At 39.3% G+C, this 26,475-nt stretch overlaps 2 protein-coding genes across 2 annotated transcripts; one reads left to right on the top strand and one right to left on the bottom strand.

Moving 5' to 3' along the window:
• Window positions 1-9,271, bottom strand: LOC129107698 (guanine nucleotide-binding protein G(i) subunit alpha-1). The gene is made up of 9 exons (XM_054619194.1): window positions 8,779-9,271; window positions 5,608-5,650; window positions 4,555-4,696; window positions 3,399-3,556; window positions 3,169-3,297; window positions 2,491-2,620; window positions 2,245-2,398; window positions 1,232-1,424; window positions 1-1,127 (listed from the first exon to the last, which is right to left on the bottom strand). The coding sequence occupies exons 1-8, from the start codon at window positions 8,894-8,896 to the stop codon at window positions 1,234-1,236; spliced, it is 1,065 nt and encodes a 354-aa protein (XP_054475169.1). The 5' UTR covers window positions 8,897-9,271; the 3' UTR covers window positions 1-1,127; window positions 1,232-1,233.
• An 11,631-nt stretch (window positions 9,272-20,902) lies between these two features.
• On the top strand, window positions 20,903-23,436 carry LOC129108695 (muscarinic acetylcholine receptor M2-like). The gene is made up of 3 exons (XM_054620593.1): window positions 20,903-21,073; window positions 21,276-22,139; window positions 23,125-23,436. Exons 1-3 carry the CDS (start codon window positions 20,903-20,905, stop codon window positions 23,434-23,436), a joined length of 1,347 nt encoding a protein of 448 aa, XP_054476568.1.
• Window positions 23,437-26,475: the final 3,039 nt, after the last annotated feature.

Genomic DNA, 26,475 nt, shown 5'->3' on the forward strand with positions numbered 1-26,475 from the left:
GCATAAGTTGCCATGGTTTTACCATAGCAGCTCTTTTATTAGCAAAATCATGGAGATTAGTCCACTAATGTGCCCATCCAATGGAAACAGAGGGTTGGGGGTCTAGGGGGGATATGTAACTTGAAACCATCACACATCATGATCAATAACAGTGCACCCAGCCATGTCTCCGTCTGTCTATGCACTGAACACAGATCTACATATGGTCCTACTGTCTGCTACAAGGCCGCCATTGGCATCCTCTTTTCAAAGCTTCTCTTTGCTTCTTGATTCAATAAGGAATGTTACAGTTTGTAGCGGCACACCGACAACGTGCACTTGGTAATTACAGAGAGTAGCTTCTTTTTGGTCGCTTAGAAAAATAAAACTTTGAAAGAGGATGACAAGTAGAGGAATAAAGTCCCTTTGTTTTGTATTGTGCACACATTCTCTCTTACACACACACACACACACACACAATCTCACATACACAGACACACACACACAAAATCACTCACATTGGCTTTTGGCCTCAATCAAAACAAAGCTCCCACTCGCAGCACACATGCAAATCTCACATCCGAAAAGGTTTACACACAGCTCTCACAGTATGTTAGAGTGAATTGGTCTACAGAGTGACTTGGTCTTGTTTGGTTTGTCCAAGGACGCAAAAAATTATGCGACAATGAAACAATCTGGAAAAAATAGCTAATTCGGACTCGGGGGCAGAGGGGCGGCTTGGGAAGAGTTCAATGGTAACATTTACATAAAGCTAACATCTAACTCAACAAAAAAGAAACACACTGCAACTAAAGCATGCAAGGCACAAGGACCTACAAACAAAAGATAAAACGTGTTCATTCATGGACAAAAAAAAAGTCAAGGCCCCCTTTTTATATAAAAATTTAAAATATTGATAATAATGGTAAAACAAGCACATTTTAAAAACGGTGAAAAATCCCCAGCCATAGACAGTTGTACAAATATTTTACACAAAATGTTTTTTCTACACACCGTCTTTAAAACTTTTAGAGATGAACATAAGTTAATAAGAGGTTAAAAGTGACATTCTCAGCAGGGTCCATGAGGTTCCCTCCAGTCAGAGTCCCCTTGAATAAAGTCACTCGGCATGCCAGCCGCCAGGCTGCCTGAACAAAAAGAGGAAAACAAAGACACGGTCATTATAGGAAAACAGTGTGACAGACCTCACCTCACTATTCGTCCATCTCCTCTGTGAAGCAGCAGGCATTACCTTTAGAAAAGGCCACAGTCCTTCAGGTTGTTCTTGATGATGACGTCAGTGACGGCATCAAACACAAACTGCACGTTCTTGGTGTCGGTGGCACAGGTGAAGTGGGTGTAGATCTCCTTAGTGTCCTTTCTCTTGTTCAGGTCCTCAAACTGGCACTGAATGTAAGCTGCTGCCTCCTCGTAGGTGTTGGAGCCTGAAGGAGGACGAAGACGACACAATGAGGAGAGAAATAGAGCACAACCTTCTCTTATATATGTATATATAAACATATACATATCTCTCCAATGTGGAGAGCTTGTTCATCTTTTACTCTTACAGATTTTTTTGTCAGTTTTAGATTTTGATAATGTTGATGCATCTGTAAAATCTGAGTATCAATGACTCCGACAAGGACACTTTGTTATGACCATGAAGCAGCCCACACAGTTCAAGAGCAGAGCAGAGAGGAGAATAAAGAAACATCTTTGTGTCATCTGCAGAGACTGCCACACCTTTCAGTGGTAACAAGGACTGAGTGTTTTAAAAAAAATGGAGTGAATTTAAGAGAGTATTTTCTGGACCTCGGTTTAGAGTCTAAAAAGCAAACCACTAAAAAAATAAATTAAAAAAAGACAGTTTTAGAACCCTATGTGTAAATTGTTATATGTGTTTATAGCATTATTGATAAAGTTACGAAGGCATAGCTTTGTAAAAAATTATATTGTTGCCTTCAACTTATTTATTGTTAGATTTCTTGAGTCAAAACCAATGAATTCTTAAGACCTGTAAAACATAATTTGTGATTGAAATCAATTTGTTTCTTTGCCAAAACCTTTTAAGCCATTGAATTTGTGTGACTGAGACAATTTTAGGATGTTGAGGACCTGCAGACAGCCTAACTAATAAACACCAAATATACTTGGCTGGACGTAATGGTTTATGTGCGACACTGAGTAGGTACAGTATTTGCATTTAAAACACATCTGCTCATCCAGAGTTTCTGTACTGTGTCTGTGTCTCTCTCTCTCTCTCACCTGCATATTCTGGGTAGCAGATTGTGAGAGGGCTCTTTTTGATCTTTTCCTCAAACAGGTCTTTCTTGTTGAGGAAGAGGATGATGGAGGTGTCTGTGAACCACTTGTTGTTGCAGATGGAGTCAAACAGCTTCATGCTCTCATGCATTCGATTCTGAATGAGGAGGAGAGACACACATCGGTAAATAACCAGAGAAGCTGAACAGAAACATGAATCAGGCTATGTATAGGCCAAACGGGTCTAACCATCTCCTCGTCCTCAGCCAGCACGAGGTCATAATCACTCAGGGCCACGCAGAAGATGATGGCGGTGACTCCCTCAAAACAATGGATCCACTTCTTCCTCTCTGATCTCTGTCCGCCTACGTCAAACATCCTGCAGAAAGACAAAAGATATAAATAATACACCACACAAACACATGTTTGCTCATCAAGATGCCTCCCAACATCGACTCTTCATCCTGTCAGTTAATAATTCCACATTTCCGTGGAGCCATGGTGTATTAACACCACTTCTCATTTTTCATTCGATTCAAGACATGGGAGTGCCGGTTCTTCCCAGGTGTCTGTGACTGACTGATTTTAGAGATGCAAATACCCGCCAGTGTTTGTTTGTTTTTTGTTTGGGGGAGTTGTGTTGTCGGTTGAGGTTTGACCTAACATGTGACAAACCTATTGATTTTATCTTTAGCTGTGTCCATCTCATTCACCCATGTCGACTTTTCTCTGATGTTATTTTTCATGACTGTAGCGCTTTATCTTTTCTCATCATTCTTAATAATGCTTATTAACTTCTGATAGGTCAAATGTTTCAAACGTAAATTAAAACAACACCAGACCTTTTAGAGTCACTGAATGAATCCGAAGCGATTCAGAGTCATCATACAGTTTAGGGACTGGTTCAACTGATGTGGTTGTACTCACTTGAAGTGCAGGTCCTTGAAAGTGAAATGTGTTTCCACAATACCAGTGGTTTTGACTCTGGTCCTCAGCACATCCTGCTGGGTGGGCACATAAGCACCGTGGGATATCCTGTCCAAGTCGTTCAGGTAGCTTTGGAGGAGAAGAGATAGACAGACAGATTAAAAATACAAATGTTTGCAGACTAAGAGTGGAGAATGTTTTTCGTATACATGTCAGTGCAGTCAACTCACTATGCTGCAGAGTCATTGAGCTGATACTCCCGGGAGCGGCTGAAGCAGGCCTGAACGCCTCCATCCTTCCACAGCCGCTGGATGACCCCGGCTAGTTCGCCTGTCATGAAACCCTCTTCCGCTGAACCTGCCAGGACGAACAGCTGCCGCGCATCATCCTAACGAGAAAAAGCCGCTATAATTACAGTCATGATCCACAAATTCTTAATATAAACGTAAGACAGCTTTGCTAGGGAAGAGTTTACGGTGCATTCAATGTCAAAAGATACAAAGATTCAGGAGCATTGTTTTGATGTATCATTAATTACATTAGATTCGGTTCAGAATGACTAATCCTAACTGACTGAATTTGGATTAAATCAGTGGCAATCATTTTAAATAAAAGCCCATTTAGAGCTGTCTCCCACTGGCAAACATGCTTGATTGGCAGTGATGAATTAAATATGACAAACAGTCTTTTTTACCATGACACTTTGCATGAAATTAGTTGTGAGTCAGTGGCCAAAACAATAAATATCTGTAAGAGCATAAAATCAAGAAGAAAAAGCTTTCGGTGTAAAATTGATCACGATGCCAAGGCCAGGCCAGTCACGCTGAAGCAATGACTAAGCCTCTTGTTATGCCGGGGAAAAACAGATTTTACTGAATGAAAAAGAAGTCTGTTTAGCAAAAAAACAGAAATAAAAATAACCCAGAATTCTGTTTTGTATTCGTTTGAAGCATTTTGTGCTAATGACATACCTCACTTATAAAAAAAACAAAAACATCAAAACAATGAGCACAAAGTGAACAAAAATCATGGTTAAGAGAAATGTTGTTGATTATTACTGTTTAACTCATTCTTGTTGACAGGCAGCTCCTCTGTCCATGAAAAAGTACACACAGCAGTGTGACAGTGTAAACTCAAAGACCAATAACTGCTCTCGTGTCAGCAAGTCTCTGCTTCAATGAAGCGTTTTGAATGTGATACTGAACCCCTACCAGCTCCATCTGTCCTGCTGCAGAGGAGGAAGTGAGAGGCCAGTAGCGAAGGGTGACATATGACTAACTAGTTTTTGCCCTCATATCGCTGACCTACATATATACATGCACAGAACTGCAACCTGTAAATGTCCCAAAAACAGTGTAAATGCTAGCTTTGTTTTCTCTCACTCACCGCTCTGGCTGGATCAGCAAAATCAATCTTGAGGCGTCCCATAGCTCTGATGATGGCAATGATGGACTGGATGGTGTTGCTGTAGACCACGGCCTTGTACTGCTTACACTCCTCCTCTGAGTAGCCCGCTTCATGGATGATCCTGGCACACAATGAGAGGACATTAGCACTTTGTCTCCTAGTAGCTTTTTCATGGATTTTTTCATAAAATAGATTATTTAGTTGACTGGCAGTTATAGGCTGAGAATGGGTTGTGTTTTAAGTCAAACCATACAGCTACCTTTAAAGAGAGGTGACTATATTTTTGTCAAACTGAGAATGTTTTGCATCCACAAATCGAATTCAAGGAACCTTACGTGTATGAAAAAAACCTATCTTTTGAAAGACCATTTGTTTTATTCTTTACAATTTTAAATGCCTTTAATCCTGTAAGAGACTGATGCTAATACCAACATCTGTATTAAGACTTTTTGTTCTGATTTGTCATGAGATTTGATTTTTTTTAACAACAAATAGATAGTGCAGATAGTGGAAGGAGAGGATAAGGCCGTGTGAAATATGCGGCCAACTGATCTAATATGAAAGCTTTTGGTGACCAATATGGAAGAAATGATGGCTGTTTAAAAAAATACTCTTTATTAACGACCAAGTGCACTAAATATACTTACTGCCCTTTTTGCGTGTGTCCAAATTCTAAGTGTAAAAATAAAAATGACACTACAATTTGCTAGAAATCCAACAATGCAGTACTCCATCTTTAAAAGATTATAGAAAACTTGTTATGAAACATTATACTTGCCAGTTATGATGATGATAATAATTAAGTGTCCAATATCTTAATTTTCAAGATAGAAATACTGACTGTCCACTGTGTAGGGAAAGGTGAATGACTGAACAAATATGGCAAGAGTGTCTCAGCTGTTGATTACTTGTATATCACAGCATGGTATAGTGATCTGGTGCATATATAGTAAACATTTGTCATTTGTTTTGCAGTTTGAGTTTAGTCAAAGGGACTGAAAAAGTGTTTAATTTTTAGGTGTTGACACTTACTTCATCTGTTTAACAATTGTACTTTTCCCAGACTCTCCAGCACCTGAAACACAGAAAAGATGGCACAGAAGTTTAAATTATATACGGTTACATGATGTTCATTTTTTTTAAGTATAAATCACAGATGTCAGACAAGTAGGTACAGTATTCCCAAACTCCTCTGCCATGAGGCTTCAATAGATATGTGTGGAATAAGAATACTTGAAGGGATCATTTTGGTTTGAGTTTGTGTCCATTGTCATGGCCCCTACTGTCATTTATTTATGCACCGTGTGAACAAACATGTCCAGACTAAAAACTAAATAAAGCAATCAATATGTTGATGTGCCTTCCTGTCAAAACACAACAATCAGATGCTAAATTTCTGAAATATAATGGCAGCTTATATACCACACCAAAAACAAAAAGACAAATCACTGTCAATTACGTAAGTGGGTTACCTTTAATTTGCAACATATCGGAGGCTACGCAGTCACTGAACGCACTGAAGAGGTGTCTAAGACCCTGTTTAGCCAGGTCACAGTGTAATTGGATTAATTAACTGGATCCTCTGTCAATGAGATTATACAAAGCTTAAACATCCCTGGGTTAGAAACTAACGCTGCATCAGAATGGCTGGCTGGACTCAGAGCTGTCTGATGCTTCTCATATAGACAATATGATTTATGTCAGATCAATATAAAACATTTAAGACATACAAAAAGCAAACGATTGTGCAAACCTGTGATTGGTTTCAATAAGCCAGAACGGGTTTGGTACAGAGTCTCTTATACAGCTCCAACTCCCTCTGAGATACAGAGCATGCATCATGCTGAGCACACAACATTTTAATTACCTTACCTCTGCAGGGACTCTCAGCTCCCTGGTGAGGAGAACTGTTCACCAGTTCATCGTCCCATATGATAAACATCCCTGCACCGCGCACACAGTGCTAATATAACTGCAAACATCATTACACATTTAAATTTGATTTACAAAACAAACTCACACCTCACTGAGCTGATGAAATTTAAGGGCTTAAGGGAAGGAAAGCATGCCAAAAAGCAGAAGAGGTAAAAATGGTTTAAGTTTACAATAGAACTAGGATGTTTGATTGAGCCACATTGGACCAGAGGACACACATTCCCCTCAGGCCATATGAGATGCAGATATCTCCCCAGTGAACAATAAACAATGTGCCTCTCCTCTGTGATGCTTTTTACTGCTCTGGTTCTTGGAAATGCCGCAACACACAAACAATCTTTATGATTTGTATTTGTACACAAACAGTCGACATCTGAGGCAGTTCTCCCACATAAAAAAACTTGTCTCAAGAGCATGTCATTTGCAGATTACTGCATTATTGCAAACACCCCTGGTGGGTTGCCTGACAGAGCTGCAATAAGCATTAAAGGTAAAGCTGCATCTCTCTCTGTCTAGCTAAGAAACATGGTATAAAAGACACCCAAAAAATGTGGAAAATATCTATTTCACATACGGTATTTGCCCCATCAGACAACAAATCCACAAACGTTTCCCCGACATCCTGGTGGGAATTGTGACGTGGGGGGAAAAACCACAACCATGAAAATTCAAATCAGGTCCATCTCAAATGACGCACAAACATACAAGAACCGACTGCTGCGGCTGAGCAGTGTAGAGTGTATGTGATTGTGGAGAAATCACAAGTCAGAGAACAGAGCTGTGATGACACACAGACATGTCTGAGCAGGGTTCAACTAAAAAGATTCAGATTTGCATTTTTCGAGAAACTGCTTGTAGACGGCATGATCCAGGCAGCTACCCAGTTAGCATGCACCAGCCGCCTCTGTTGTGTGTATATAGTTGCCACAGATGCTTATTGCAGTCAGCCAGGCTGCAAAGGTTGCTATGCAACCCCTTGCCTGTCTTTTCCTGACTGAGACAGCCTGCAGTGGTCATCAGCTACCAGTAAGAGGAAGATTTGAGAGAAGGTGTGGCTATGCTCCTTAAAAACAATAAACAATTCCAGATAAAACTGTGAGATGCAATAGTGATATGATCATCCGATTAGTCATTGTTTTAGCCTTGTACGACTTGAATGTTGTCTTTTTCCAACAGATTACAATTTCCCCCATGGGGATCAATAAAGGAATATAATAGCTGTAGGATTTTCTCAACATATTTGCCTGTTCCAGCTGATTAAAATGGGAGTGCAAGTCCCTGTGTGGTTGAGCATCATATTCAAACGACCACACTAATGACACACTATCAGCTTACCTCATTTTAGATAAAAATAGAGTATGAAATCTCCAGTACTCAACTGATATCATTACATTTCTAGTCAAATGTAATGTATGATTTAACTAATAATAATAATAATAATAATAAGTGTTTGTGAAGCCTTCCTCTCAGCTCTGGAGTTAAGGGAAACATGCAGACAAGTTGACAAGCAGCCTGCATGACCTCTAAACAACCACCAATCTCACAAAGTTGCATTGGGGGATATTTATTCTTTAAATTTTCCAAAACACATGAGCTGGTGTTTCCCAGTCTGGCCTACAGTCACGTTACCGCTGCGTTAGTGTTGATGTGATGGGAGGCTGCGAAACAGGAACACGGCCAGCTGCGGTCATTTAAAATGTAAAAATGTATAATAATATGTAACAATAACCACAACAGTGCGAGGGATTATGGGGCAGGCAGCTGAAACATATATAATCTTACACCTAGTTCAGGGTGAAGATGTCTCTGCTCTTAACTAATCCAGGCTAGCATCGGGGTGCTAGCCGATGCTAAGTGCTAAGTGCTAATTAGCTCCCTGACTTCGTGATGGGAGAAAACGACATCAGCTACTGTGAGAAAACTCAACTAACCCCGCAGAGAACTGATCATAGATATCTGAGTTGAGTCTGCAGGTTTCATTTGCATTAGGATAAACACAAATAACCCCAGCAGCAGTAACTTTGCGTGTTTGTGGACCAGCCCCGTTCACATGAAGCCCTGCTCGCCTCAAAACTTCACTCTTCTTCTGCCTCATCAAAGTTCACCCGCCGGGTCTCTGGACGTCCACGCAGCCGAGTTACATTTAAACCCGAGTTAAGGCTGCTGCAGAGACTTGTTTTAATACGTGTTAAGTGTGCAGCAGATGGTGGGGCATTTGGGGAAGTCCCTCTCCAGCGAGTACACCCCGTCCATCCATCTTTCTCTTACCGAGCAGCAGCAGCTTGACCTCCCGGGCTGCCTTCTCTCCGTCGTCCCGCAGGTTCCTGTCGATCATCTTGCTCCGCTCCTGCGCCGCCTTGTCGTCCGTGCTCAGAGTACATCCCATCTTCTTCTCTTCTGTCCTCCGAATAAATAATAAAAATGCAGACTACAACACAACTTTAACTAGGACTGAAACAACACGTAAAGGCTACCGAGCTAGCATCTAGTGAGGAGGAGGAGGAGGAGGAGGAGGAGGTGGTGTGTCTGGTCTCTCCAACACTTGAGATTCAAACACGCCCTTGCCTGGCACTTAAGCTTCCGATTCAACGGCCAAGACTCAAATTAGTCAACCACAAATCGGCTTTTCACGATAGCAAGCTTTCCTGTTTGTGTTTCAACTAAAGTTACTCGATCAAAGCTAGAATCTTTCACAGAAAAGAGGGCACGGTAACAAAAAAGTCTGCGCTTCCTGTTTCTTCGCACATACCTGTGAACTGCGCATGCGTGACAGAGCAACAGGCTTCTTTTCAAATTTAAGCTTCTTATTTCAGTCTGCTGTGATTATTGGTGAGAAGCATTTACTCAAAGAAAAAGACAAAAGACACACGTGGAAATGTAGGCATGATTGAAGTAAAAAATACGTGTGGAAGGTCAGACATTTTAGTTTATTTGTAAGCAATTAGGAAATAAAGATAAAGATAAAGAGGTTTTTATTGTCATTGTAGTGATACAACGAGATTTCGTTTGGTAGCCCTCAGCCATCCAGCAGCAGCGAACAACAAACACAATAACAACAATACACAAGATAAAAATACACAAAAGGAATGAAAACTTTACTATGTACAACAAATAGTGGAGAATTTGAATTTGAATTGACTTGGTCGTTTACACAGACTGCATATGAGAAGGTCGTCTATAATGTTGGTTTAGTAAGTTTGACTTAAAATGCCACAATGTGGACTTCGGATCTCTTAATTTACATTTAATGGGTCAAAATATAGATTTTGTGGCCTAGGCCTTTCTCATAACTAAGTGCAAATTTTGAATCAATAAGTCAAAATATAAACTTGATATCTTGGCAACAAACTGTTTAGACTATTGCCTACTAAGTCATACTTTAGTTTTTTAATCTCATATTTGGGATTTAATATTAAAAAGTCAAAATATTGACTTTGTTATCCAATATTTTGACTCACTATCTCACAATTTTGATTTACCACGAGTATTGTTATTTTTACCCTGCCTAATTTTCAATCTGCTATTTACTTTTTTCTGTTGGGCTTCCCCTACAGTTATACTGTCTTTTATATCCATATAAAAATAAAACTGTAGTGCAGACTATCAGGCGACAAGACAAGCAAATCAGCAGCAATTACATTGGGGCATGTTTGTTTTGTATGAGTATTCAACACATGAGTAGGAGTGTAAGAGATCAGTGTAATGCATACTTTGTCCATGTTGTCAGTGCAGATTTGCATTGCAAGGCTTTGTCATGAGACCCTATACTCAGTAACATGTTTGCATGTGCAGCTCAGACACGTACTGCACAAACACACTTTCAGTGTTGAAAGATTCAGCTATTTGAGAATGTGATGTCTTTAAACAGAGTAATTAAATATGTACAGCTGACTTCAATTTGAACATCTCATGTATTATATAATATATTTGTCATTCCAACTATAAGAATATACAGTTGAAAGGAAATATTGTTGTTTACAAAGTGATGTTGCTCGGTTGGGGAGGCCTGGTGTCCTTTAGTGCAGGGCAGCCCTGACAAACCAGGGTTACACCCTGTGGTTAAGCTAACTCCATCACCACATCCAGGAATTCAAATGACTGGTGGATCATTGTGCACCTGCAATCTGTAACTAATGAAAACAGGAAAAAGTCCTTTCCAAATGATGTGATTATACATGAGATGTTTAGATGAATACAAACGTATGTTTATGTTGCTTATAAAAGGGACCATCCAGTTTTCTGATTTGACTGCTTGATCAGCATAGACACGCAAATACGTTGAAATATCAAATCAAAGTCAATTTCTTTTAATGTTCTCTTGTAATGATCAGAAATAGTTTGACCTCAAGTGAACCGAAATGTTCTTGATGGTTTTATGTATGAATAAGCTGGGAAATAGTGGTCAGAATTCATCTCCTCATTTTACATATGATTTCCATTGCAGGTGGCCCTGCATCATGCAAACTATAGGGCCATATTTCTTCCCAATCCTCTCTAAGTGAATATGGAAAGATTTTCATGTGCATGTGCAACACATGAGCAGAAGAGGAGAGGCAATCAGGTCAACAAAACAAAACCTGTTGAATTAGGTTTCAACGAAGGATGTGTTAATATTTTTTTTTTTTTTGAGAGTGAAGAGGGGTGTGTATTAGGTTGCCATGAGTCAACCATGCTATGCCACCCCCAAACAACAGGAAATGCTTTGACTCTTTCAAGCGCTGGAGCCTCATTAGTGTGACATGAACGGTGAAATAAATGAGCAGCTAATCAGTACTCTGACGCTGCAGAATTATTCCATGATCTAACAACAGAAAACTGACTGTCTCTGAACACAAGACCGAAGCCTATCATAGCAACGCCTGGGACGAGTCAGCGGATGACTGGAGAGAGATCAAGAAGGATATTTATTAAATATTAATTTCACCATAAGCCATCCTTTAATCTAAACAACCCTCACCTCTTGCCCTTATATTAATTAAGCCCCATTCTTTGGTCACATGATGACAACACACCATCTCCATGACAACTGAGCAAACACCTTCAGCTGATAAAATAAGATGCAGGTGAAAGCGATAGAAAAGCCGGTAAGCGACACTTGAGTTAAAAGGGACATATCATGATTTGTGTGGGCTGTCCATGTGCTTCCCTTCCTAAGTCAGTTGTAGGCTCATACAAATTTAACAGACTGGGTTTTATTATTCAGAGGCTTAATGATGCATGTGCAAAAACAAAGCGTTTCAGACAGAGGGTGAATACTGGTATGTTCAGACAGACATAAGAAAATGATGTTGTGGTTTTTTACATTAAAGCATGTAAACAAGTAGTAGAAACACCAAATACAATGAACCTGAAACTGAGTATGATATGTCACCTTTAAGGTGTGTACATGGCAGTTGTCTGCAGGTCTGTGAGTCAGAGGAGACTTTTTGTTTGGAGGTTTTTGAGAGAGAAGAGGAAGACATTAGTCCTCAAGATGGCAGCAGACTATAGGAAATCAATCAGTAGGAGACAGAAACACGAGAGCTGGTGACCAATGACCAAAGCAGTGACTTTTAATGGGACCTTATAGTAAAAGTCGATGGCTTTCATCTGTTTTATCATGTGTTAGTAGAAAGACGATTCAAACTTCATGCTAATCCCATTTACAGAATGATTCACAATTTAATTGAATTGTGTCAGTGGAAACTATATTTGTCACTATAATTCAGTTCATGAAACCTTTGAAACATAAAGGGTCACTTCTCACATGGATTTCAGTTTATTTGTCACTACTCAGCCTGTGAGTGTGTGTTTAAAATAAGTGGGCATTTGTTGCTTATAGTTTAGTTTAGCCTCCTGCTGACCTCCTCGTCTGCACTGATCTGGCAATAGCAATCTGCATTCCTGCGCTGTGACAAGAGTGTGTGGATGAAGCATTAGTTCAATTTTCCTTTTTAGCACCTGGCTAGTTAGCTTCCATCATGTAATTGTACATTTTGAGACAAACACATTTTTTCTTCAGTCATAAAATAAAAAATGCCAACAAAAATTCTATATTAGAGACTAAAAGTCAGGATATCTTTTCCTTCACCTTCAACTTTTAATATGTCTTTTTAGAATGCAACCACTCTACCAAATTGCTTGAGTAGCTCTTTAATACAATTGATTGGCGTTTCTATTTTGGTTATCAGTCACCAACAGCAGAGAGAGTTTAGGTTTTGGGTCTCAAGCACTAGGGCAACATTTGTGAAGCAAAGGTTGTAAATTAAAAAAACAGACAAGGATTAATCATAGTGTCCTTCTATCTCGATAAGTTATGGAACTTTGCTGCCGATTAAATCTTATTGTCTTCTAAATGTTTGGTGTTTTGTGTTTCAGTTAGAAATAAACCAAGTCGAGCTATAGAGAAAAGAAGAATAGTGTAGTGCTGCTAAACATATTCATCATTCATTTGACGATAACGTTATTTTTGAAGGTCTTGCAGTGTGCCTTGTGTTCTGCAGGTTTCAAATTATATGAGAAAAGATGTTTTGTGAGTTGTGTAGTCGTAAATATCTATAGCCCCAGTTTACATTTCTATTAGACTAGAGTCACAGAGCAAAACATCCATTTTACTGAAAAATAAACTCTTTAAAAAGCACAAAAGTGTCACGGTCCTGGGTTTGTGCTTTTTATGTTTCCTGTTTAAGTTTGAAAATTCACTCTCCTCATGTGTCATGTCTTGTTTTACCTCCAATATTTATGTTTTTCTGCCCTTGTGATTGTCTGCCTCGCCCTGATTTGTTCCACCTGTGTCTAATCACCCTGCTCTTACTCTGTCTGATTTCCCTCGCTCAGCGTCAGGTTGTCTGCGTTAGTTACCGTTGGTTCTTGCCTCATTTTGATTGGTCCTCAGTTTAGTTTTTTTTTTTTTATGTTTTTCCTTTTTCCTTTGTTTTGCCTGAGCATGCTCAGTTTTTTTTTTAATTTTGTTTTTGCAACCAGCCTTTTTTTAAATTTCATTATTTTAAACCTGTTTCCATCAACCATCACACACCCACCATTGTTTCTTTATTCAAATAAAGATTTTAGTCGAAAGTGACAGATGTCTCTGTTCAATTTGTGCAAGATAAAACAAAAAATATTTTGTTATAGGTTCCATTTGACTGTATTTATGTTACTTAGTATTATCATGTGTTTCAATACAAAATAATATTATAAAAAAGGTACAAAGATAAACGTTGGGTTCAAAATATGTTTTTACTGTGAAGCAAGGGAATCAATCAAGAGTCTTTGTGGATTCTGCATATGTTCAACGACCTTTTGGGGATCTTAAAAATCGCAGGTTATTTCTTTTTTGAATATACAGATATGTCGCTGTGTGACTCAAATGGAATGCATTAGACTAATTTATGTACAGGCAATATAAGTGCCAGTAGTTGCCTGAACACAATGATGAATTATAGTCTTTGATGAATCTTCAGATGATTATAATGTCACGATTTGCTTGAGGCCCCGAGAGGAGTTACAGTAAATGTCTGTGTCATTAGCATTATCCTATTAGTACATGATGTAGTGTATAATTATGTGAGCAAAAAAAAAACATGCATTGTGACTTTGAGGTTTTCTCTCTCTTTCTGTTGTACATTTTCTGATTTCCACATCTTCTTTTGACAATAAGATGCACCAATGACTTTAAGAAAAAACAAGGCTGTCTTATCTGAAGTGTTAGATAGTGGCCTGGTATTGTGTGTGGCCCTTCTCCATTCAAACAGCTGCTGTGGCTCCAACTAGATGACCTCATTTCCTTGCAGCCTTGGGGCTTCGCTTCTCATAGAGAAGCTTCTCATAGAGAAGCGAAGAGAGCTTCATTGTTAGCTGTTTTTTTTTTTTTATTCCTAATGCACTTAGAGTAGTGGATGACAACTTTTGAATGATGGTGTTCTCTAACTGTGAAGACACTTAAAGAGATTTATATATTTCCTTTTTAGGACTTATGGTGTAGGACTGTTGTGCTTACATGGACAAGAAACAGAGGAAGTCAGCAAATGCGTGTAAATACGAAGAATGATATGAGAGGTGATAGGGCTCTGTAAGTTGTGTGCATGGGGTGATGGCTTTTATCACTGTAGGTGCTTTGCAATAATAAAGATTGCATGCCCTGCAGCGGTGCATCCTTTATGGTTTCTGTCTGTCCTCCTTTTAACTCTGAACACTTTCATTCATTTAATTTCTGTGTTGGGCTTTTGAACGCAGGTCAGCTTGCGTGAAACTCCACAGACAAAAAACATATACAATCTGACACAATAAAACAAAGGATTTGATTACTTTTAACCAACCCATTCCTATATGCAGACACTAAGTCAAAGCCTGTGTGAGGAAGCCTTTGTAAAACATGCAAACCAATTGCCATCCAAGACCAGACAGAACTGTACAACTCTTATTCTGTACATTAAATGTTGAGCTTTAAATCCTAGTACAACTTGGTAAGAGTGTCTCTTTCTGCTGTGAGCGCTAACCAGGTAACAAAAGAACTGCCTCACTGAGCAGAATGAGTTTGCTCAATTGCACTCTTGCTGTGAGTCAGATGAGAATATATATATAACCACTCTTTCGTCTGTACAGCAAATATGAAGCTGCAGCCAGCAGCCTATACAGCTTGTCGAAACAGCAAAATCCAGCTACCAGCAACTCCAAAGTTCACAAATTAACATGGTATACCTCTACTGCACAGTAGCAGGGGGTTATGTTCCACACTATGGCTGTCCGCCATTTTATTTGAGTGTCCACATTATGTGAAAGTGTATCCACCATATACTGCCCTCAAAAACTCAATAATGAAATTACAAGCTGGTGTGTGCACCACTTTCTGCTAACAATTCCACAGTGCAATGCCCTGCATTTTATTGGTGAGAAAATTACAGTTGTGCAACTCGCACAGTTATGCCAGTTGTGATGCAAAATGTCCAAAATCTCAATCAGCTGCTTAGTGTTGTGTCAACTATTGAGTGACCATTATAATCGGGGTAGTGAAGGAGTGAACAAGGCAGTGGCTTCTAACTGACTATTTCCCCTGTTTCCCGTCTTTGTGCTAAGCTAAGCTAACTGGCTGCTGTCTGTTACTTCATATTACCGTACAGATGTGAAAGTGGTACCATCTTCTGATCTGACTCTCTGCAAGAAATGAAATAAGTGTGTTTACCAAAATGTTTTACCGTTCATATCTTACTTATCCTTATTACCAGAGCCTAATTCAATCTACCTTGAAAGGTCTGTATTGTCATACATCATCAGGGTGAGTAATACTGCAAATAATTTGTTTTTTTAGACATTTAAAACTACGACAAGTAATAAGACATGCCAGAGTATCTTGGAAATTGGAAAAAGGAGCTTCTAGGTAACAGGAAACCAAACACACACAAAGTTAAAAACACACATGTGGAGACACACATTCAAAACCTCATATTGATTTGTGTTCATGACAAATGGTGAAACAGCAGGAGAGAAACTCGTGATCATAGATGCACCAACCGTTTTTCTATGACACAACAGCCTTCACATTTAGTTCATAAAATTATAATATAATATTAACATCACAGTGATTACACAGAATATAAAATATGCAAAGTCTTGCACAGTTTACATTACATCCAAACAAAGTAACAGACCGATGTTGATGTGATCAATGTGCCATAAGTCTGGACCAGGACAAGCATAATGAATCATCTCATATTTTCTCATATCAAATCATCGGGTCTGTTTGATGGCACGCTGCTCGTGTCATTTGCAATATTGCTTCATGGAGATGGACCATTATTCTTTGTAGTAATTCCATCAAAGTAAGGTCATCCACCAACTGGGGCAGACTGCGTCACGAGTTTGGTTAAAAGGTCAAAACAACAGAGTCTTAAAGGTTAACGTCCTGCAGCAACAGAATAACAGTGTAACCCATTCCTTTTGTCTTCCTTTTAATAGTGCTTTCCCACTTTATTTCACGTCACAGCCACTTAAACTTCTCTCCACTTCATCCGTTACATCTATTGTAACGCAGGAGAACACGATGAGGTTGTGCTGGAGAGGCCAGTGCTTTCCATGGTCCTGAAAACAAACATTTTTCTCCGTCTTTGTCTCTTGTTTCTTCAAATTTGCAACCTTAGTTTAAGGGATGCAACATAACTAATAGCCCCTGTAACCCCTCCCTGCTGTCAGTCTTACTCTCTGTCTCTCTTCAACACACACACATCCACACACACACACACACACACACACTGGTCCTTGTCGGAGGAGGAGGGACATCAACGTCTGGTTACTTTCTGCTTCTCTCTCTGCTCCAGTGTGTTCATAGAGGTGAGAGTAAAATGGACCAAACTAAAACAGCTCATTCATGTTTTTCCCAGTGGACAAGGTAAGAAAAAATTTCTCTGGATTGTACCAAACTACTGCAGACAAGGACACTTATCTACATAAGATGGAGATGACGTTAATATCTGAAGCACCAGTACAGATTTGGCACTTTCTTATGCTGTGAAGTAGAAAGAGCTTGTTTTAAACAATGTCGAGTCAAATAAGGCATTCTTGTGAATCTTATCAATATATTACAAAATGACCCACTATAGAAAGATGAAGCAATATCATAGGAACATTAAATATTGATGAAAATGTTACCGTAAGACAACATTAACAAAAGAAAAATTCTACGAATACAATGTGATCCATTATTGATTTAAATTTTACCCTCCACATGCTTTTCAGCTCCCTGAGGATGCTTCTTATAATTGAAAAGTAGAATTGGGTTTTATTGTTCCCTTAGGCTGTTTTAGAAATGTTTATCATCATTGCTGAAAGGATTCAATCAGCTACCAGCATCAGATCCAGGCTCTGGATTCCCCGGTCTCCCTGCTCCCGAGGAATCCCCTTGATTACACTGCATTTATGTTTCAGAGGGAAACTAGATTTCAAACAGCTTCTGCCTGAAATCATGTTTTTTTTAATTTTTATCTTTGCTCATTAACTATCTTACTTTTGTCCCTTGAGATTGACTCCCTTAGCTACTTCTCTTTTAAAAATACCCAATTTAACTCCCTTCATTTGTGTTATCTGAACACTATCGTTTACAGATTTATTATGTAGTCCTTCCTACACTGTTCACTTTGTTTTATGTGCTGTTATATATTTTTTCCTCTAAACTTTTTTTCTTTCTGGCTTCATGGCAATGCTGCATTGAATATTCAGTGTTTTTTTTCTCTTCTGTCTGTTACACTGCTGTGCGAAGCCAACACTCAGGTTGATGTGAAATTTCCCACTCCTCAGATTCAGGACTCACTTCTCTGAAATCACAACAAACTTGTGTGTCAAACCAACTTAACTAGTGCAACAGCCTCATGAACCTTTGCTTCAAAATACAAAAAAAATAAATACAAAATACAATTTAGTCAAATGTTGCGTTTACAAATAAGACAGTGTGTGACCTCAAACAATGCCAACTAAGTGTATGTACTGTATTTGTTTTGGTCTATCTTTTATTGCCATATGCATACATGTGTATTTACAAGCTTTGCAGTTGCTGGTTGAGTTAACATCCCATCTGTGCAAACATCCAAAATAATGAAAAAATATATGAAACACTAGAATACATTTATGAGATAGGAATCTCTTTTGCAATATATTAATTAAATACTACAACTCTTTGATCTCTTTGGTTGTTAAATCCTCCTTTTGATGAAAATGAACGTACACTCTTGTGTCTGCAAACAAGCCCCTTCTCATCTGCTAGTAACTACTGACTCTACAGCGGACTGTTGTATTGTTCATGATATCAAAGACATACAGACTTTTTAAAGCCGAGCTCACCCTGCCAGATGATTACTACTAGAAACATATTACCGGTACAGCTGTTGCAGGCAGCATCTGCTGGATCTAATTATTATGTTTCTGTGCCTGTCAGAGAAATACTGTTTGCCTCCCTGACTCTCTCCAGTAGCCCTGGATTACAATTAGGGAGGTCTAGTAATGTTGGTCTTATTAGTTAGTGTGAATGAAGGGAAGAAGTGAGGACCAACTTGTGAGCAGGTAGTGATCTCCCACTCCATTAGTAACCAACTTCACACCAATCACATGGGAGCATCTTCACATAAGCTTATTAGACAGCATGTTTATACATGTTTATGTTGCCTTGTATATATATATATATTTATATATTTATATACACATAAGTACATACGTTCATAAAAAGACATAAATATAATTAAAAGGATTAAAACAAAGTAAATAAGAAAAGATGAAACAGTGGAATAAGAGTGTAACATTTGGCTGTTTTATTAATCCTCCTTAAAGATTTTGATATTTGAAACAATTAGGAAAAAAGTTGTTAGTTTTAGCTCATTTTAATCCAGCCGAACGCAACTTTACATTTTATTTTAATAATGTTGATTTCGACTATTGCAGGCAGGTTTCATATCTGCTGGATGTGTAAAAAAGTATCTGTTTGCCAACTAGTTCCTCATATCAACCCAAAAGGGGATAATATGTTGTGATGTTTTGCTGCCCCCAAGTGGCCTAAAAATCACTTTGCAGGTTCAAAGAAAGTACATTTAAAAAATGCTAATCCTTCGGTACTTCATAACTATTAACACAGGATTGTATTTGTAATATTTTTTTACTGGTGCTTTAAACTTCTTCCACCACTGCTAATGAGGACATTGCATTGACTCACATTCATTCCCCAGAGACTCACTAAAGGCAAATTTGTGATATTGGGCTCAATAAATGAAAGTTCTTCCCTTTCCCGTGCAAAACCGTGGTAACGCTGTAAACCTCGCTCAGAGGCCATCCTTACCATAACACTACTTTAGGAGCAATGGAATTCAGATGGCGGCTGGCAGTACCAGGGTTTCTCTGCGGTTAAAGTTATCACAGTTTTACAAGTCGGAGAACTACTGTGGCCTTCACGTAACGTAAAAATGCAAAAGTCCCCTGCTAAAGACAGAGTTTGTTTGTCCGTTCTGGGCAACTGTGAAAACATGACGGTGCAACATGACAAAATCCGTGAAGACCCGCTCCCTTCGTGGATATGAAGGGCTCATTCTAAGCTAACGGAAAAACAATGATTCTTAGTTTTATGTGATTATAAACTAATAAAAACACAACATTTCTGCTAATAGATCATCCAATTGGTACATACTTTAGCTTTAATGTGACCATGTGCACACACATATCCTCGATACTAACTCATCCCTAACCCTGATTCTTTAGCACAAATCTTACCCAGTAAATTTAAACTCACTATGAGACCAAAATTCTCACAAGTCAAACCTAAAAATGACGTCCTGAGAATAACAGCTAAACTAAATACATAAACAAGCAAACAAACACACACACACTTTCTCATCTGCGACAGAAAAGGCCCAGAATGGGTCTTTGATGACTTAGTGATAGAGTTAGAGATGCTGTAATGAAGTTTCATCTGGCTATAAGAGCAGGAAGGAAACATCTCTCAGGTACAGTATGATGTTATCATGTGGCCTAATGGAGTCACTTACATGGTTTTAGCAGTGTGCAACAACCTTCATGGTCTCAACTAAGTGTCTTAACATTGATTTTCTGATCATAATACATCAGTTAATCACATTGCTGCACTGTGATTATTGTAGGTCCATTCCTGATGTTTCTTGGTTTTAAACATAACAGTAATGGTAATGATACTTTGCCTTAATTGTGGTGTTTTGATGTCTGGTTGCTTGCCTGGGGACATTTTGAATACGCAACCTATTATATATACAAAAGAACAGGGGTTTAGTATATGCTTTTATGCAGAGCCAGTATTTCTAGCTTTTGTTGAAATCTGCTTTCACTCACAGATAAGAAACTCTCAAGTGGCATTTGGTGTCTTTCAAGAGCTCTGTGGAGGTGTAGGTGGCTTTGTCCCATTGTCTCGGGTCATATTTGGTCAGAATTAAAATTTCAAGGTCACTTATGATGTTCGTGAAGAGAGACGCTCAGCCAAGAAACCACTCCTACAAAAAAAACAAGTATCAGAACCAACCATGGCATCTACAAGCTGATTATACAATAGCAGCTGATTCCAACCCTCCTAATGTGCGGTTTCTGATACGAGTATGAGCGACACTGTTTTATAATTTAAACACAGCTGCTGCAGCCCATATTTGCTCACCTGTTCATCCATCACACCTGGGCAAAGCCGTGAGCTCAAAAACACTCAAACACCTTCAAAATGTTCACACGCTGAAAGCTACGCATGATTTTGCATCTGTGGCTGTTCAGAAAGAAAGAATCAGACAGAAATACGAAAGAACTGGCATCACAAAAATGGAAAAAACATATATTTATAAAGGCTAATTACTTTGTAATCTATGTGTTTATCAGGTATTGTGCAGATATGATTTGAGCCTGAGAAGGATATCCAAAACCAGACAGCATGGAGACTCTTAATTTCTCCCATACCACCAACATCAGCAGCGGTGATAACACCAGCCTCTTCTCTGGAAGCCCGTACTCGACTGTGGAGATTGTTCTCATCGTCCTGGTGGCTGGATCTGTGAGTCTGATCACCGTCATTGGAAACATCCTGGTCATGCTCTCTATAAAGGTTCGGAGTTTTCTTGTTTTGATCATTAATGAATAAAGTCTCATCTCTAAGCACCTTGAAAAGTACACCCAGACTTAGAGATAAGAATACAGCTTGTGCGACTGTGTGCAGAGAGGTAATCTAATAGAAATGAGAAAACACACATCAGATCGCACAAAAAAAGATTAGCATCTGACATCTGTCCCATGTTGTTTCTCTAAAGGTAAACAGGAACCTGCAGACCGTCAACAACTACTTCCTGTTCAGCCTGGCCTGTGCAGACCTCATTATTGGCGTCTGCTCCATGAACCTCTACACCGTCTATATAGTGATTGGCTACTGGCCCCTTGGAGCGGTGGTGTGTGACCTGTGGTTAGCTGTGGATTATGTTGTCAGTAACGCCTCAGTCATGAACCTGCTCATCATTAGCTTTGACCGTTACTTCTGTGTCACCAAACCGCTCAGCTACCCGGCCCGCCGCAGCACCAAGATGGCGGGTCTGATGATTGCTGCGGCCTGGGTCTTGTCCTTCATCCTCTGGGCTCCAGCCATTTTGTTTTGGCAGTTCATTGTGGGCGGGAGAACCGTGCCACCAGGTGAGTGCTACATCCAGTTCTTCTCAAATCCTGCAGTGACGTTTGGGACAGCCATAGCAGCTTTTTACCTCCCAGTGGCCATCATGATCTACCTCTACTGGCGCATATCCAAGGCCAGCCGCAGCCGCGTGAGGAGGGACAGCAGGAAGGCCTCAGGTACCAGTATTGGAGAGGCCCCCTCTCACAGCCAGGAGGAGGGATGTGAGGGCCAGAACAACTGCATCACAACAAGAAAAGCTCAGGTGGAGGCTAAAAATGGGAAGGAGGAGGAACTGCTGCAAAAGCAGAATGGAAGTGGGCCATGTCAGGAAAAAAGAACTGACCAGGTGGACTCTACAGAGGACGCCAACCATGCGTCAACGTCTAAAGACACTGTGGCCCCGGCTTCATCACAGAAAGATTTGAATGGTGCGAAAAAGACAAATCAAACACCTTCTCCAGAAAACTCAACTGTTGACAGACAAAGTATGGCTGCAAGGACCCTGTTTAAGGTAAAGTTGTTTACTGAGTTAAAGCTTTGACATTGTGATTCAGATGAATAAAGAAAACACAAATTCAATCAGACTTACAGCTCCAGGGCTATATGTATGTCACTGTCGGTCGTTCTACCAGTCTGGTCCACACAGAAATATTTCAACCATCAGATGGATTGCTGTTTTTTTAGCAAGTTTTGCACAGACAATCATTGTCCCTTGAAGATGAACCTCAATTACTTTAGCAACCCCCTGAACCTCTAGCACCACCAGGAGGTTCACATCCTGTTTTTGTGTGAAATGTCTTTATTGGATTGGTTGTCCTAAAACCTGGTTAAAACATTCATGTTCACCTCAGGATGAACTGTAATAACTTTGGTGATCCCTTGAATTTCAATACATATAAATATATAATTTTAATCTATCCAATTCTTCAGTATATTTAAATATCTGCAAAACATAACACATTCCCATCAACCTCAACTGTAATTTCTGTTTATTGCTATTTAGAAATGTTAGCGTGCTAACATGCTAAATTACATGGTGATTAGATGGGGAACATGCTAAAGACAAAAAATATCCATTGTTATTCTTACATGCCGATGTTTGCATTTAGTTTAAAGCACCACTATGCATAAGTTATTTCACGGATGTAGATACTTAGTTTTAATATTTTAACAACACTGAAAAATTATTGTTTGGTTTTCTCATTCTTGCTACTCTGCTTAAACCAAAACTAGGCTAAAAGAGAGTGAATATTGGACATACATTTGCCAGGTGGCCAGAAACACAAACTCAAAAAGAAAGCTAATGTTGCTCCATGTCTGCTGGATGTGACAATAAGTAACTGTTAGCTATCAAGTTAGCCTTAAAAACTTTGTAAAGTGCCAGAATGTCAAAGTTGTGTTTGCAGCTTGTTCCAATGCCCCCAAGTTGCCAAACAAAATCCACTAGTATCCCTTTAAAAACTTTATATTTAAAAACCTTCTTTTCCTGTTCCCAGGTGACAAAGCAAAGTGCTGTGGCAAAGTGGAAAAGGAAGGGCATTTCTTCCAGGGAGAAAAAGGTGACCCGCACCATCATGGCCATCCTGGTTGCTTTTGTTGTCACGTGGACACCTTACAACGTGATGGTCCTGATCAACACCTTCTGTTCCACCTGTATCCCAAACTCACTCTGGACCATCGGCTACTGGCTTTGCTACATCAACAGCACCGTCAACCCAGCCTGCTACGCCCTCTGCAATGCCACCTTCAAAAACACTTTCAAGCACCTGCTCATGTGCCAGTACAAGCACATACGTACAGCGCGATGAGGGCGAAAACAGGGACCCATGTTTGTGATGGAGCCAAAATAACGTGATGACTCTGTCACTGTTAAAATATAGACTAGTTGAGTTTTTTATTGTGCATCATTTGTTTTTCAATGGCTTGTTTTCCAATTTGTTACTGAAAAGGAAGCTGTGTTAACTTTTAATGATTTCGAAATACATGCCATTGTATTCTAATTTGATGCATTTTGGTGGAAATGCAGGTTATTTTGAAGAAGTACATTTAATTGAGTGTCAGTTGGGGATTTACTAGACAAGATCTTTCCTCTTTGCTTCTGTTACACAAGCTTGCGCAGTATGTTATTTGATATGCAACCTCTTTTTACCCAAACAGTAAAATTGTGGTTAATGTGATGGCTTTGTGACCAAAACAGTGATTATAGGATGTGTAAGAAGTATAAATATAAGAAGAAGATGATATACTATAGAAAAAGACACTTTATTTTAAGCGTTCGGGCCGACATGGAGCTGTGTGTGTGTGTGTGTGTGTGTGTGTGTGTGTGTGTGTGTGTGTGTGTGTGTGTGTGTGTGTGTGTGTGTGTGTGTGTGTGTGTGTGTGTGTGTGTGTGTGTGCGCGTGTGCATTTTTCCTGACCGGTTAGATTTTTCATATTAAGTTAATGGCATCTGTTATCCATGTTATTGTGAAATGAGCCTAAATGTGAAATTTGTCCGTATCTTCCCCTCTTCCATGTATTAATACATGTTTTCCATGAATAAAAGAGACAATGAAGGAAAATATAGTTAAGTGTTTTTCTTTGTCTTAACCTGATATGTGCTCTGAATTAAATTGGTTTAGTGCAAACAGTAAATGCAGTCTGATTTATAGGCTTTACCACCAAAACCCTGCTGGTCTGCTGCCTGACGGGAGGAATTACACACTGCACCACAAAAAAAGTGCTGTACTGCAGTTGTGTGTGCACTGGAGGAAACAGGGGAAACCGTGAAGAGCAGAACAGCATGTCTGACAAACAGAGCTGCACTTCAGTTAGTTTGCAAAATCCTAATCTTCAAAGGAATGACAGACAGAGAGTAACTGGTCCATAGTCTAAAACATCACTTTAGGTTTGATACAATACTGCCCAAGACAGAGTTTAATTGTAAACAAATCTAATCTGCCTTTTTGTACATGTAACCATCTTTAACAGCAGTTTATTTAGTTTCAGCATTAATTTAAACTACAGCTCCATTTTACCCAGCTAGAAGAATTATTATACATTTGTTGCCCTAGTTTTGATACCTACGTGTACAATCTATGCAAATTTTCCCTTTTCTTATTGACTCTCACTACTTTTGTCCACCTCCATTCGAAACAAGAATAAAGATGATGGGGAGGAAAGTAAGCAAAGTTTTAACACTAAGAATCCGACCACTTAATTAAAAGTTGAAAGGGTCCTATTGTGAACAACTTACTGGCCACCGGGACATTTTTATACCCTTCCTAATTTAACACCAGAGTTTGAAATTCCTGCACTGAGAAACAGAGAAAGATTTGGAGAGAGAGAGAGGACTGGATGCAGTATTAACTTCTCTTCCTGTTTCTCCTTCTTCTGGACTGGACTGAGTGTCATAAACTTCTCCTGGTTCCTATCAGACACAAAAACAGAACAGGAGAAAAAAACTGAACTCTTCAAACATTTCTCACACTGAGGAAAGAAAAGACAAAAGGTTTCTCTGTCTCAGCAGTGGGGAAACTCCTGTGGACAGCTGTGGAACAGTTATACCCTCTAGTGGAGGAAAATGTACGAATTCTTTGATACTCCTGCACCTGACGGCTCACTAGCAGAAAAACGAAAAGCAAAACTAACCAGTGCAACACCAGTTGCAACATGCATTTGTTAAACATTTTGTCTGGTATAGCACTGTGAAAGAGAACCTTTCCGAATGTGACCTTCTGTGTGTTGTTACTGTGTGTGTTAACTGCAAACTGCACAATAAGATAGACAAACACAACACAAATATCGAATTTCTTAATTAACCCAACAAATCCATCTGTTATAATGATTCACAATTATAATAAAGTTTTTGTTCCAAGTAATATTGTATTCAAAATTGTATCTGAAGCTAATAAGATGCTTCAACAATCTGAGGAAATAAAATCGAGTTGTTATAATCCAAAATTGCAATCTCTTCATGCCAAATTCACTCTTTTTGTTACTATCTTTCCACTGCAGTTCAGTAAGAAATCACAAAGAAGGAAATCTTTAGCAAAACCTGACAGTTGTTTTAAGACTTTGGTGAAAGTCACAGGCTGAAACATGTTGGTCTATATACTACAAGTGTCGCTCGAGTTTTGACCTCTTCCGACATTTTTTCCTTCTCCATGCACTATGGGAGTGAAGTTAAAGACAGCCTTTAAAAAATACAATCATTATACCCTTATAGGTTAAACCATATCAAACTTAAAACCTTAACGTAATGTATTTTAATTCTGATAACTACAGTGGTCTTTTTGAGTTACTTGGATATCTTTGTGCCTCTCGTCTTTCAGCCTGGCGATAGACGGGTAGAGGCCGTTAATCGGTTACCATGGGGACACTATTGATGCTGGTGGGGTTTAATGTAAACACCTGATCCTGCCTATTGTTTATAATGTAACCCTCTGTGTTTGCATTGCACTCATGTCTTTGTACTCATTGTAATTTGAGCAAATGTTATCAAAGACAACACAAAAAGTGGCTCTGCAAGTCTATGCCTGAGGTCTTGAGCATGAGTGCCTCTCCATTAACCGGAGACCTTTTGGTACAAAAGACTACATGAGGGCACATGTTGACATCTACCTACATGGCACTTTGGTGGAGCTGAGTGCACTTCTACCTTGTAAACACTGCATACAGGTCTACTTATCTACGTTACATTCTATCAAAGTAACCGAAGAACTGCTGCTGTTTAGAGTAAATAGACGCCTCACAGGAGGAAATATCAGATGCATGTGGGCAGGGTATGGCCCAGCCGTCACCTGGTCTGCTGTCTGATCACCTGAGCAGCAATCTAATTCACTTCATTACTGGCTGCTAGTGGAGTC

The sequence above is a fragment of the Anoplopoma fimbria genome, chromosome 19, assembly GCF_027596085.1.
Source record: "Anoplopoma fimbria isolate UVic2021 breed Golden Eagle Sablefish chromosome 19, Afim_UVic_2022, whole genome shotgun sequence".
Lineage (NCBI taxonomy): Eukaryota > Metazoa > Chordata > Actinopteri > Perciformes > Anoplopomatidae > Anoplopoma > Anoplopoma fimbria.